The sequence below is a fragment of the Lygodium microphyllum genome, chromosome 11 (genome assembly GCF_053477565.2).
Source record: "Lygodium microphyllum isolate KBCC chromosome 11, Lygodium_microphyllum_v1.1.10, whole genome shotgun sequence".
Classification (NCBI taxonomy): domain Eukaryota; kingdom Viridiplantae; phylum Streptophyta; class Polypodiopsida; order Schizaeales; family Lygodiaceae; genus Lygodium; species Lygodium microphyllum.
The window spans coordinates 29,612,716-29,624,888 of NC_141145.1; the positions used below are offsets into that span (position 1 = coordinate 29,612,716).

At 41.3% G+C, this 12,173-nt stretch overlaps 1 protein-coding gene across 1 annotated transcript; it reads right to left on the reverse strand.

Moving 5' to 3' along the window:
* Window positions 1-638: 638 nt before the first annotated feature.
* On the reverse strand, window positions 639-11,423 carry LOC148028658 (NADPH:quinone oxidoreductase-like). The gene is made up of 3 exons (XM_087687456.1): window positions 11,127-11,423; window positions 1,332-1,520; window positions 639-1,177 (listed from the first exon to the last, which is right to left on the reverse strand). Exons 1-3 carry the CDS (start codon window positions 11,332-11,334, stop codon window positions 876-878), a joined length of 699 nt encoding a protein of 232 aa, XP_087543582.1. The 5' UTR covers window positions 11,335-11,423; the 3' UTR covers window positions 639-875.
* Window positions 11,424-12,173: the final 750 nt, after the last annotated feature.

Consider the following 12,173-nt stretch of genomic DNA (forward strand, 5'->3'; position numbering starts at 1 on the left):
TCCTCAATCACTTCTTTGATTAAGTGATAACAAACCACAATGTGCTTGATCTTCACACAAAAGGCCAGATTACTTGCCAACTAGATTAAAACAATAAGAAAAGATAGCAAATGGATAGTTTATGAAGGTTATAAACTGTTACATGCACACTCTCTCTCATTGCATAGATTATAACTTGCATGGCTACATAATCAAAATTCTCTCTCTCTCTCTCTCTCTCTCTCTCTCTCTCTCTCTCTCTCAAAGAAAGAAGAAGAAAGCATTATCAACAATGCTCCTGCTGTGCAAAGTGTGGCTTAGGGCGCTATGGATGTTGCACTTTGCACAACCTAGATGCATCTCATTAACAATCCCTTCTTTACTAAAAGCAAGGCCCTTTTTTCCTAAATCAAGATACGAGGTTATATATGCACTCCTAAAAGCCACCCCTGACATAAGAGTTTATTTAGAAGAGAGTATTTGACTGTGCTAAAAATATAACCCTTAGGTCAACTAAAAGCCTGAAATTCACTCTCTTACGCCACTATACTAGTGTAATAGTACATGCCCTAACAAACAATGCTAACAAATTTAGGTGAATACGAATCGTGCTGCCTTTAGAATAGTGTATGCTAATACAATACACCTAATCGTGCTCCCTGAAATTCCAGAACCAAGATGCGAAATGCAAATCAGAAACACAAAATCCTCCGAGTTGGTGCTTTAAATCAAGACGTGCGTATCCTGTCAAATCAAATTTATGCCTACAATACTTTACATGATAGTATGCGTGCCGCTATTAACCGTTTACTTGTTTGAGAAGCCCTCTCATGTCTCTGAATGCACGAAGTGCCCGGTCCCCGAATGAAGAGCAGTGTACGACACATCCAATGCAGCTACTTGCTTTGCAGCCGCATTGTCCATTTCTGTAACGCCAACAACAAGTCTTTGATGCGTTCTCTGGTGTCTGTGTGGACAAGATTGCCATCCGCATCAAACTTTACAGGGGGCTCAAAGGACCGAACAAACAGTTCTGGCTTATTCAAGAAATGAAGATCTAAAAATACACCAATCTGCCTCAAGTGATACTGGCTTCTACCTCCACCCATAAAACCGCCTGCACTCATTAGTGCAGCAGGCTTACCAGCCCAGCAGTTAGGACCTCGAGAACCCCAATCGATGGCATTCTTTAAGACCCCTGCCATAGCACAGGAGAGAAAGAACCAAGAAACTGAAGCTAGACTAAAAAACATACTGTGAGATGAAGGGAGCCAACCGAAACAAAAGCTGGATCGTCAATTCTTACCATAACCAAAAAGTATAATAACGGAACAAACAGGAAGGATTCAGACCTGGAAAAGAATAATTGTACTCCGGACATGCAAAGAGGATGCTATCAGCTTTGAGCACTTTACTACGAAACTCTTCAACCCCATCAGGAAAGTGACCTCCTACTTCAAGATCAGTGTTGACGAATGGCAGATGGGAGATCTGAAGAGGTTCAATTTCCATGCCAGGTATGTCTTTAGAAATCTCCATGGCTGCCAGGTGATAACTGAATCAGTCTCATACTCCACTTGATGAAATTTTAACAAGGTTTGACAGATCACTGACAAATAATTTTGCCCCGGCTAAGGAACAATTACATGTGAAAAGAGGCATATGCATCATTATATGTAGTGGAGACGAGAATGCATACAATTATATACAAAGTGGTTGCATTATTAAGGCTAGAAGAAGGTTAGAGAAGGGGATACTAATATAGTTAGGAGGGGAATTAAGGTTTACAAAAATTCTTATCTAAAAATTTAAGAAATTGAGAAAAAACAACATTCATTTTGATATCGTCGATGGAGAGATGTCCAGCATTGCTAATGGAACGAAAGGGTGTGTGTGTGTGGGGGTGTGTGTGTGTGTGTGTGTGTGTGTGTGTGTGTTTGTTTTGCTATAAAAATTTTGATTATCCAAAGTCTGAATGCCATAATCATTATCTATGTCTGCATTATCATCGTAAAAGAGATATCCATTGATTAGTTGTTTTGTCCCAAGTGTCACTCTTCTACGTTTCCCATGAATCACCTCCTTTTCTTAGGTATAATGAAACAAGGAGTATAAACTAATAAGTGTGGATTAAGGTAAGCAACCTTGAGAAACACGCAAAAAATGGAAGAAAGATCCTACATACATTAGATGAAGCAAATTCAAGAACCCTTGGTTAAGAAAATAGGGACCACTATGTGCTTCAATCGTACCAAAAGTGCAGTGCATCAAGCAATCATAATGCAACACCACTCCGAAAGATAGAAATATAAATCATTGTATGCATCATGAAGCATATAAATCCATGTATCACCTTTCTGATCTTGCATTGTATAATTACTCTTGTGTGGGGTGTAAAATATGGATTCTTGTGGGGAATGCGATGGACCACATTCCTGTGAAGGAATATGAGAGACCATGTTTCTACATGATGAGACACGAGACAGACCACTCTCCTCCATGATGAGGTACAAGAATGGCATTCTTAGGAAGGATATAGATGAAGCAAATTCAAGAACCCTTGGTTACGAAAATAGGGACCACTATGTGCTTCAATTGTACCAAACGGGCAGTGCATCAAGTAATCATAGTGTCACCACTCCAAAAGATAAAAATATAAATCACTATATACATTATAGTCAAATACTGCACTCTTTAGCTACTGTACTCCGGAAACAAAGTAAGGGAAAGCCCCGTACGTCAAGAGCTGCACTGCTGTGAAGCATATTCATCCATGTATCATATTTCTGATCTTGCATTGTATAATTAAACTTGTGTGGGGTGTAAAAGAGAGATTCTTGTAGGGAATGCGATAGACCACATTCCTGTGAAGGAATATGAGAGACCATGTTTCTACATGATGAGACACGAGACAGACGACTCTCCTCTATAATGAGGTACAAGAATGGCATGCTTAGGTAGGATATAGTTCGATTTTGCAGAGGTGTCTCAGACTCCAACACGTTAATTCCTGCTCATTTGCCGCTGTTCATGATGATCACTGCTGCCCTGATTTTCATTATTGCCGATCCCTGTTATTATAGCTGTTTGAGGTCTCAATTTTCTGCCACCACCACTCATGCTGCTTGAGTTGATTTGTGATTGTTTTCTGGTCATAAGAAGTTGCTATCCTGCTGATGGTGCTGTATTTTCACAGTTCTGTTGCACGTGTTGTCCATCACATCCGTGAGAAGCTCCCATCTCATCCACAGGTTGAAAAGGTAATGGTGCTCTCAGTGTTTCCTCCACTTTGCTGCATTTTCAGTTTCTTCAACAGTTCATGAACTGCCAGGTACAAACAGCTTTGTTTTGATAGGACTTGGTTTCATCTCAATTTCATGAAATAACAATTTTTATTATTGAGAATGTGCAACTGTGGCCACATCTCTACAAGGAATGTGATGGCGTTGTACCATTTTGCATGAATGGAAAATGGGAGACCATCAACTACTAGACTTGGCATAGGACCATGTACTTGATCTTGAAATATGAGTAGATCATATAATGGCTGCTTCCAAAGTATGGATGCATTCCAAGAATGACCTAGGGGATTTCAAGATGTGATGGAATAGAGGCACAGAAGGTGAGCAAACAGCAAAAGGAGAACGAATGCAAGAGAATAGCAGAGACAAATGAGGCTCCTAAGCTGTGAACTCCAGGCACAAAATACCAATGAGAACTTATGTACATGTGGCAGTCTATAAATAGGTGATAAGAACTGGCCACCCTGTAACTGAGGGAAAAGATGGACCAGGAAAAATATATCTAACTTGGGGATAGTGGTACATTGGGGAATATGAACCCGAAATAGCTTAGGAGCTACAAAATGGCATACCATACAATAAAAGCAGGGGTAAAAAAATGTGGTTCTCTTCTCTGACCCAAGAAGAGTACAATCATGGTGGTCCAATTCCCACCCTATACAAAAGATCTTCAAATGCCTTGGTGAAAACATCTATTACATTGTCCTGTGGAGAGAGTACTCCAATCAAAGAGTCACCAGCTCCATCTGCTCACAAGTAAGATGATAATGACTCCAGGCACTTGGTTCTCAATAGTTCTAAGCTACATCAATGGCACGGCTATCAACATAGATGATGGTAGCCTAATCCTAGCGGTACCCTTACTCATAAGGAAGCTAGCAAAGGTGCAATAGCTGGTAGCATCATAACATGTTTGACAGTCTGCCTCTGGTAAAGAACATGCAACCATAGGGTACTTCAAACTGGACCAACAAATTAGTCCAAGCATAGAGTGAAGCAGTAATCCCCATGAGAGCACCTAGTACAGATATTGCCAGCCCAATCTCAACTCTAAAAAGTCCTAAAGAGCAGTGCCTTGATGTTACAAAATGGCGAAGACATTTAGTATCTCTAAGATACCAAAGCACATGATAACACCTGGTTTGAAACCAGCCTTTATTCTGAGAAGGGTGATGAAAACCTAATTTAAAGATGATGATAGCAAGCAATTCTTAGATAAAAACTAAGTGAAATTCAGCACAATACCAACTTTGGGCTAGACTGCCCTCATGAAAAGACACAGCTGACACTGATTGGCCCCAAAACCTTGGCACCCCTTGCACATTCCTTGTTTATTATACCCAAAAGATGCTCAAGTAACAAAGAACGGCAAATGCTCTGAAGAAAGAGATCAGGCTGAGAACTCGAAATCCCTCCAAGTTTGATCAACTGAAATTTCCTTCAATTCCAGCAAATCAACGCTCAATCCCTAACAAATCTGGAACAACTTGCTGTCCTTTGCAACCAGAAACCCTAATTCCCAATTCGAATGCAATTCAGCCCCACCATAGACCACTGGAACCCTTCCAATCTGCTGTCCATTGACTGAACTTACAGCAAAAACCTTCACAAATGACTGAGGCATGCATGCACGCATCTGGAGGAAGCCATGCATGCTCTGATTCTTGCTGGTTACAGAGCTGGGATCAGCAAAATCTGAACAGCAACACTTCAGCTCCAAAACTACGGCTCTAAACATCAATCTGCATCACCAAATTAAACATGCATCACTTTAAGATACCAAAGCATCAGAGTGGTTTTGTACATTTAGTACAATATGTTTAGTCCGTGAATATGTGCGATTTAGTGCGTACACAAAAATTTTGAGAATAAAATATATTGTTTCGTACATTCATTTTAAAAATACATATAAAGCACAAGTTTCCATGGATTTGAGTTTAGACAACAATTGCAAGGCCATATAAGAGTTGCAACTTAAAACTAGAGTCGGACAAACCATAAGATGTTCAATTGAGTGAGAGAAAAAAGATACAAAATGACATTTGCCATGGCAAATGCTATAGTGTATCACTCAATGCTCATAAAAAGACTCCAAATGACAAAATACAAAATGGCTCATCACTCATGAGGACTCATCATCAAGCCCAAATGCATCAGAAGGTGGAGAGTCACCCTCACTAGAAGAGGCCTCAAACACCACCAAAGTCCCCATCACTAATGACATTTCCATCATCACTAAAGAGAGAGAGAGAGAGAGAGAGAGAGAGAGAGAGAGAGGGGGGGGAGTAGGATGCCTAAAAGTTGAAGAAGATGGAGGCTGAAAGAAGATGAGCAAGTTGCAAACTGATTTGTGTGGTGAGATAGGGGGTAGGGGGCTACCCTTTTATAAGGGGTAAGCCTTGAGGTGAGGGAGAAGAGGAGAGAGTATGATTCATGTGACATGAAGGGAGGAGTGTGAAAAAAAGAGAAGTTTAAAACTTCAAACAGTCGGAAAAAACAGTCAAAAAGGGGCACCAACGGTTGTATCTACAAGCAAGAAATGGCCACTTTTTTCGAACAGAACAAACACATAGATCCTGTATGGAACGGTACCATACAGAACGTTCTGTATGTGCACAGAATGCAACTCTACAAAGCATGACATGCTGAACTACCAATGAGTGGTAAAGAGATATGGAAACTTAGAAAGAGAAAATGAGATGATCTGCTTTTCTTTAAGGGAAAGAAAGGCAATACCGGCCTTGGTATTGGTAATGTACAAAGGAACCCAGCCAACTATCGATATCTGGTGGCAACTGTAAGCTCCAAACCATCATTATACATAAGCTTGGATTTCAAATCCATGGGAACGGTAGAAGGGATATACTCAGTGATGCCAAATGTAGAAAATGATCTCCTAAAAATACTTCTATTGAGAAAGGAAAATCCCATGCTCATCATAGATATAATCTCCATGCCAAGCGGATAGTGTTATTGGCTCAAGTTAGTCATCTTAGAAGTGCAATGAAGCTCAACCATTACAGCAACCACCTTGGTAGTGTAAGACCATGTAAAAAACAAGTCATCTACGTACAAATCTCAAGATAATAAAGTGTAAAAGAGAATCAGTTCCATAGAACTAGAAGTTCGCATCAAGCTAGCAAATGAATCCTTGTGAAATAAAAGCTAGAGTCTATCCTAGAATACTAAGCTAGAGACACTTGCATCAAGCTCTAAAGGGCCTTTAGCAAATGTAAAACACGACCCTCCTATCCTAGAATGAATATCCCTTGAGCTGCTCCACATTAACCAACCCTTGAATCTCTCCATTCACAAGGCACCTTAATGTCTATTTGATAAATGGGTCGCTCATAATGGGAGCCAAGGGCGAGGACCAACCAGATAATGATCATGCAGGTAATAGGAGCACAAGTCTCTTTGTAGTCACCACATGGTAACAAGGAACATGTAAGTGCAGGGAATAACAAGAGAATGAAAATACTTTGAACTTAACCAACTCGATCAATTATCACCATGAAAATCAGGAGAGAGAGAGAGAGAGAGAGAGAGTCGACACCATATTGAGAGAGGAACTGGCCCCTCCCCCTTTACAAAAATTTATTGAAACAAAACTACGGGCACCAAGTGCCTAAACCATATACAAAAAGGCTAATTTGTTGCAATTGTGAAAATTAGGGTAATTTCAGTAAACTCCAAATAGCAAGTTGATTTTCTTCTTTAGTGCTTGGATTAGATCAAGCTAAGTAGAAAGTGTTTCCTGGTTGAGAAATAGATAGTAAAGTACAAAGCATGTGGGTGAAATTTCAGCATACGAGCTTGTTTCAAATGAAAAGAGACCTCAAATATGTAGGCGTGGAGCTTGGGTACTCAAAAATGGAAAGTAGAGGCTACAAATAACAAGTGTTTGCTAGATGCCACATGTTACTCTTCTAGAGAAAGAAGCTTCCAAACCTTCTACTCTAAAAATCCCTTAAATGGTTAAAAATTTGAGATAGTTGCTAAAGACAAAATTGTTCCTTGCGAAATTTGGAAGCCTTTGACGTGAACATAATTTCCATTTGAGCAACTTCCAAAAAATAGTAACCTCCTAAATTTTAGGAGTTGCCTAATTTAGCTTTTGAAGAGCTTCATTATATAGGTTCATGGTTTATTTCTTTGATCATAAGCAATTGGTTTCACTTTCTAAAACCACTAATTATATGGCTTCTAGAGTCAATGTAACTATCTGAGTGTAAAAGTCTTAGTCATATGAGCTTTCTAATCAATTTGACCATCCAACTAAACTCTTAATTTCTCTTGGATATCTCGTCAATGACAACCCAAGTATAATTGTAGGGCATTCTGGCCATTGACCACCCTTAAATAGAAAAGATGAACATTTAGTCATATTTTGAAACACTTAAATAATACAAATTGCCTTTCAAAGTACATGAGCATCAAAATAATTTGGAATCATTGAGCCAATATGTCTTGGTAACAATTGATATACAAAAGGGTTATTACAGAACAGCCGTCCCGAGGCCTCAAAACACAAGAATGCCATTCCGAACAGATGTGCTGAAATGGGATGGGGGATATCCCCTGTCCCATCCCCAACAGCCATCTCGTTGTCTCGGCCATCCCCTACCCCCTTTTCTTATAGTACGTGTCCTTTGGAGGGGTGGTTTTTGGGTGGGTTTTTTTGTGGGACTTCTTCCAAGGACTACCCCTTTTGTAACACATACACATATAAAATCAGCATATTTTGTATGAAGTCGAATCAAATAAGCCTACATTACACATGCCGTTTTTCTACAATGAAAAATACATGTATGGATACATGCACATGTATATGTTCTTTGGTAATACACATTCACCCACACACATAGTAACATAGAATTGGTTTTGAAGACAAGGATGGGAATGGAGAGGGGGACATGAATAATGAATTGACATCCCCTGTTACCATGAGAGGGGGCTCTAACATGGGGATGGGACTGTGACGGTATTGGGACGGGATGGGACTGGAACGGGAAGCTACAAAATGAACATCCCCTATCACTATACCCACACATCCACCCACCACATCACATGCATATATTTTCAAATGCTATTTATGTATGTGGTCTCCTTCCCTCCCCATTCCACCCCCCGTCCCCATTCCTTGCTTTTAGCTATTCCCCATCCCCGACCCCATCCCGGCTCTCATCCCCCATTCCATGTTACTATGAGTCACCATCCTCATGCTAAAAACCTTTGGCTACTAAGAGGATCTCATACTTGTCCATGAAACCGTTTGAGTGGACCTTTACCTTAAAGGTCCACCTCACTTCAATGACATCTTTGAGGAGACACCAAGAACTCAAGTGTGATTCTAATTAGTGAATCAAGCTGCTCCTCCATGGCCTACCTCCACTCATGCATGGTAGTCCTTCATACGAGTACCCTTTCTACAATAAGGACACCTCTTGGAAGATCCTTCTCTTTCTTCCCTTTGCTATCCTTTTTTTTTTCACCCTTTTTTTTTTCTATCTCCCCCACTAGAACCCACAATGACAACCTTGGTAATCACTCCCAATCCACTAGAGGCCTTTGAATGCTACGCCTCCTACTCATGCACTAACAAAACCAACTCCTCCGAAGTCAAAGTCTCACGGGCTTGTGAACTGAGCAAATCGATATAAAAGATATCAAACCTAGGGTAGGAGAGATTGTTAAGCGAAGTGACTGCAAGCCTTTCAAATCCACCATTCGACCACATGACTACAACTCAAAAGGAATCTACTCCATCATCTTAATGTGCTCCCTCATGGTAGGAGACTCAAATGGGGATATCTAAAGAAGCCCCATCTCCAATCTGAGCTGATGAGAGTAAGTGCAAACCTCCTCAAGGTTCTTGAGGTTAGTCCATACCAATTGCTGCAATCTTAGGATCTTTCACATGAATCAGCATACTACATTTCAATTAAGACAAATAAATACCAAAACTCTAGTATTGACCTTGTCCCACAAATTAGCCTAATCCTAAGATGCACCATCGTCAGGTGTAGAAATAAAGTGGAAAATAGGTCAAGACACAAACATCCAAATCTCATAGGTGTTGACAAACTTTCACCTTCCACAAGGAATAGCTAGATGTCTCCAACTTTTATGCCTTGAGTAAGTTGTGAGCATGCATCACTTATGCATGAAGAGAGAAACAACATTGAGGCTAGGGAGGAAGAAGTTGGTAAAGATGTGCAACCCACTCGTAAAAGAATATGATCTCACCTAAATGATGAAGAAAGTTGATATAAGACTCAACCCCTACACGTGGTGCAATCGAAATATTGTAAGGTTTGTTCTTTCTATGTGCATTATGGAAAGAATATCGGGCATCTATCGATGTACCCACTAGCTCCCTCAACCTGTCTCAACCCATCTCGATTCATGAGGATCAGGAAAGTGCAGACTATTTGTCCTAACGCACACCTCTCTCTCTCTCTCTCTCTCTCTCTCTCTCTCTCTCTCTCTCTCTCTCTCTCACAAAGTAACATGGGATGGATTTTGGGGATGAGGGCAAGAATAGGGACAAGACATGAGTTGACATCCCCTATCAATATGAGAGGTGGCCCTAACATGGGTTGGGACTAGGATGATAGAGGGACATGATGAGATTGGGATGGGAAGCTAGAAAATGGGCTTCCATGTTTCTATCCTCCCTCCCTAAGTGATAAGCCACTTATCTAAGTAAACCATTGACTCGGGTTCAAATATCTCTTTTTTTCTACACATTGACTATATGGAATGTAGGCATTGAAGCTAAGACCTTCTGGTCGCCATGCATTCAACTTTAACCAACCTCCCTCCCTCATTTTGAAGTCCAAAACCATCAATTGCTGCTCCTTAGGTGGGTCTCTCCCTTCTTCCTCCCCCCCCCCCCCCTTCTCTCTCTCTCTCTCAATCACTGCTTCTAAGGCGAAACCCATCTACACAATGTTTAAAGTGTGCTAGTGTCTTTGAGTACTTGTAAAGTTGTTTATTGCAAAATTATGAAAATTTTCTACAATTATCGAATCTAAATTTCCCATTCCCTCCATTTTCTTAAATGGGGCCTCCCCATCAATCGCATTTCTTGTTCCCATTCCCATTCCCCATTCTCTGTTCCATGTGACTATGGCAAGAGCACTTTGGTCCTTGACCTGAAGAAGAGTAGGTTCATCCTGAGGAGACCCAATGTCTACGAGCATCTATTGAAACATGACATATACCCAATCTACTAGCTTGTGGAATCAGCATGCCTACACTTGACTGGATAAATGATCTATTTCAATGTGCCTGAGCTATATCATCCTTGGTCTTTGAGATTATTTGATCCACATTTTAGATCCCTTATCAGCAACAAACTAAAATTAGTCCGGCCCAAGCAAGGCTCATTGCATTGACTTGATCAAATTGACTAAGAAAACATGAACAAGGTAGCAAAACACTAGCACGAATCTCAGTTATTGACATCCAAATTCCAAGAGTTGCATCGCCTTCATGACCTCACCGAGTGCTTCTGTTGTCTGCTTTGTTTTACTTCTCTAGATGCAAGGTTGAAACAACAGCGGTCAAAAAACCTTGCAAGGTCGACAACATTAGTCGTGTGACTCTTCTCTCAACTCTTAAATCTTGTTTGTCCGGACGTTTAATCGATACTGTGCCCTTCTGTTTACGCTAATTACTACTCGAATCTGGAGCTTCCACAAATCAGACGATGTAAACAAGCAATCAGAAGAAATGTACCTTCATATTCACGTGAGAGGGTTTTGGAACTTGAGTGCAATCAGGGCTAGCGTATGGCCTCGCGGCAGAGCAAATACTGTGGTTGTAAAAGAAGCATACCTGCGCGAACAAGGCCTTGATTGGTGGAAGCTTTCCGAAAGGAGCCAGCGATGGCGGCGATCCGGATGGCGTGAGGAGGGGATTCAGAATCGGAGGAGCAGCATCGCACGTGCGAACGACAAGGTTTGAGCAGGCCCGCGTGTCCATGGAGTGGTGGTTGGAATGCAAAGGATCGCAAAGCCCCTCCAGTCCGCAGGGAGGCCGCCATGGCTGCTTTCTGCTCACAACTCAACGTTCCCTTCTCCCGTCTTCTGCTCGCTTCTTACAAGTTCACTACTATAAAAGTACTCACGAATAGGTAGACCGTAGGTGTCGGGACTGGTCAGACGGACGCGTCTGACAGGAACGTTGTCTGACGTGCACGAACTTCCTCGGTGGCACAAAAGTCGCCGGGCCCACGAGAGGTCTGCCATTTTCCCATGTGGACAGTGGAAGGAGTAAGGACGCACGAGGGGTTCTCTTCTGACATTGGGACCCGTTTAGCACCTTTCTTCCACAATCCAGGTTCCACATGTTCTCCCTTTAGGCTTTAAAGTTTAGCACCTTTCTTAAAAACGAGAGTAGAGAACCCCTTTCTTCCGCAATTAAGCAGGGCATCACTAGTAGGTGGTCGCATTAACAGGGATGTTGCAGATCATCTTGCAAAAAGTCTCCGAGAAAATGTTAGAGGTCGCTAACAGCTATTTTTGGGGGGTAGACACAAGACAAGTGCCAATTGGAGGGAGTCTCCATGATGTCCAATAATAGACAGAACAACTTCATGCAAGAAAGGGAGAGATCTTTCTTTATTCATTAGGAATAAAGTCTCCAAATACACACCTCCTAGTATGTGCACTAGAACTTCCAAGATGAACACAAGCATTTGTGCCACATGTGGAGATGTGCATCAACAGAAGATGTGCAACTCCACAATATTGGTTCATTTGGGCTTGGTGAGCCCCATATGGAAGATTATAGATTATAATACTAGCTAGCTTGGTTGTTGTGAGCCAAACCCACTAATGCACTACATGCAATTGGAATCTTTATGAAGCTCACGAGGCTTCG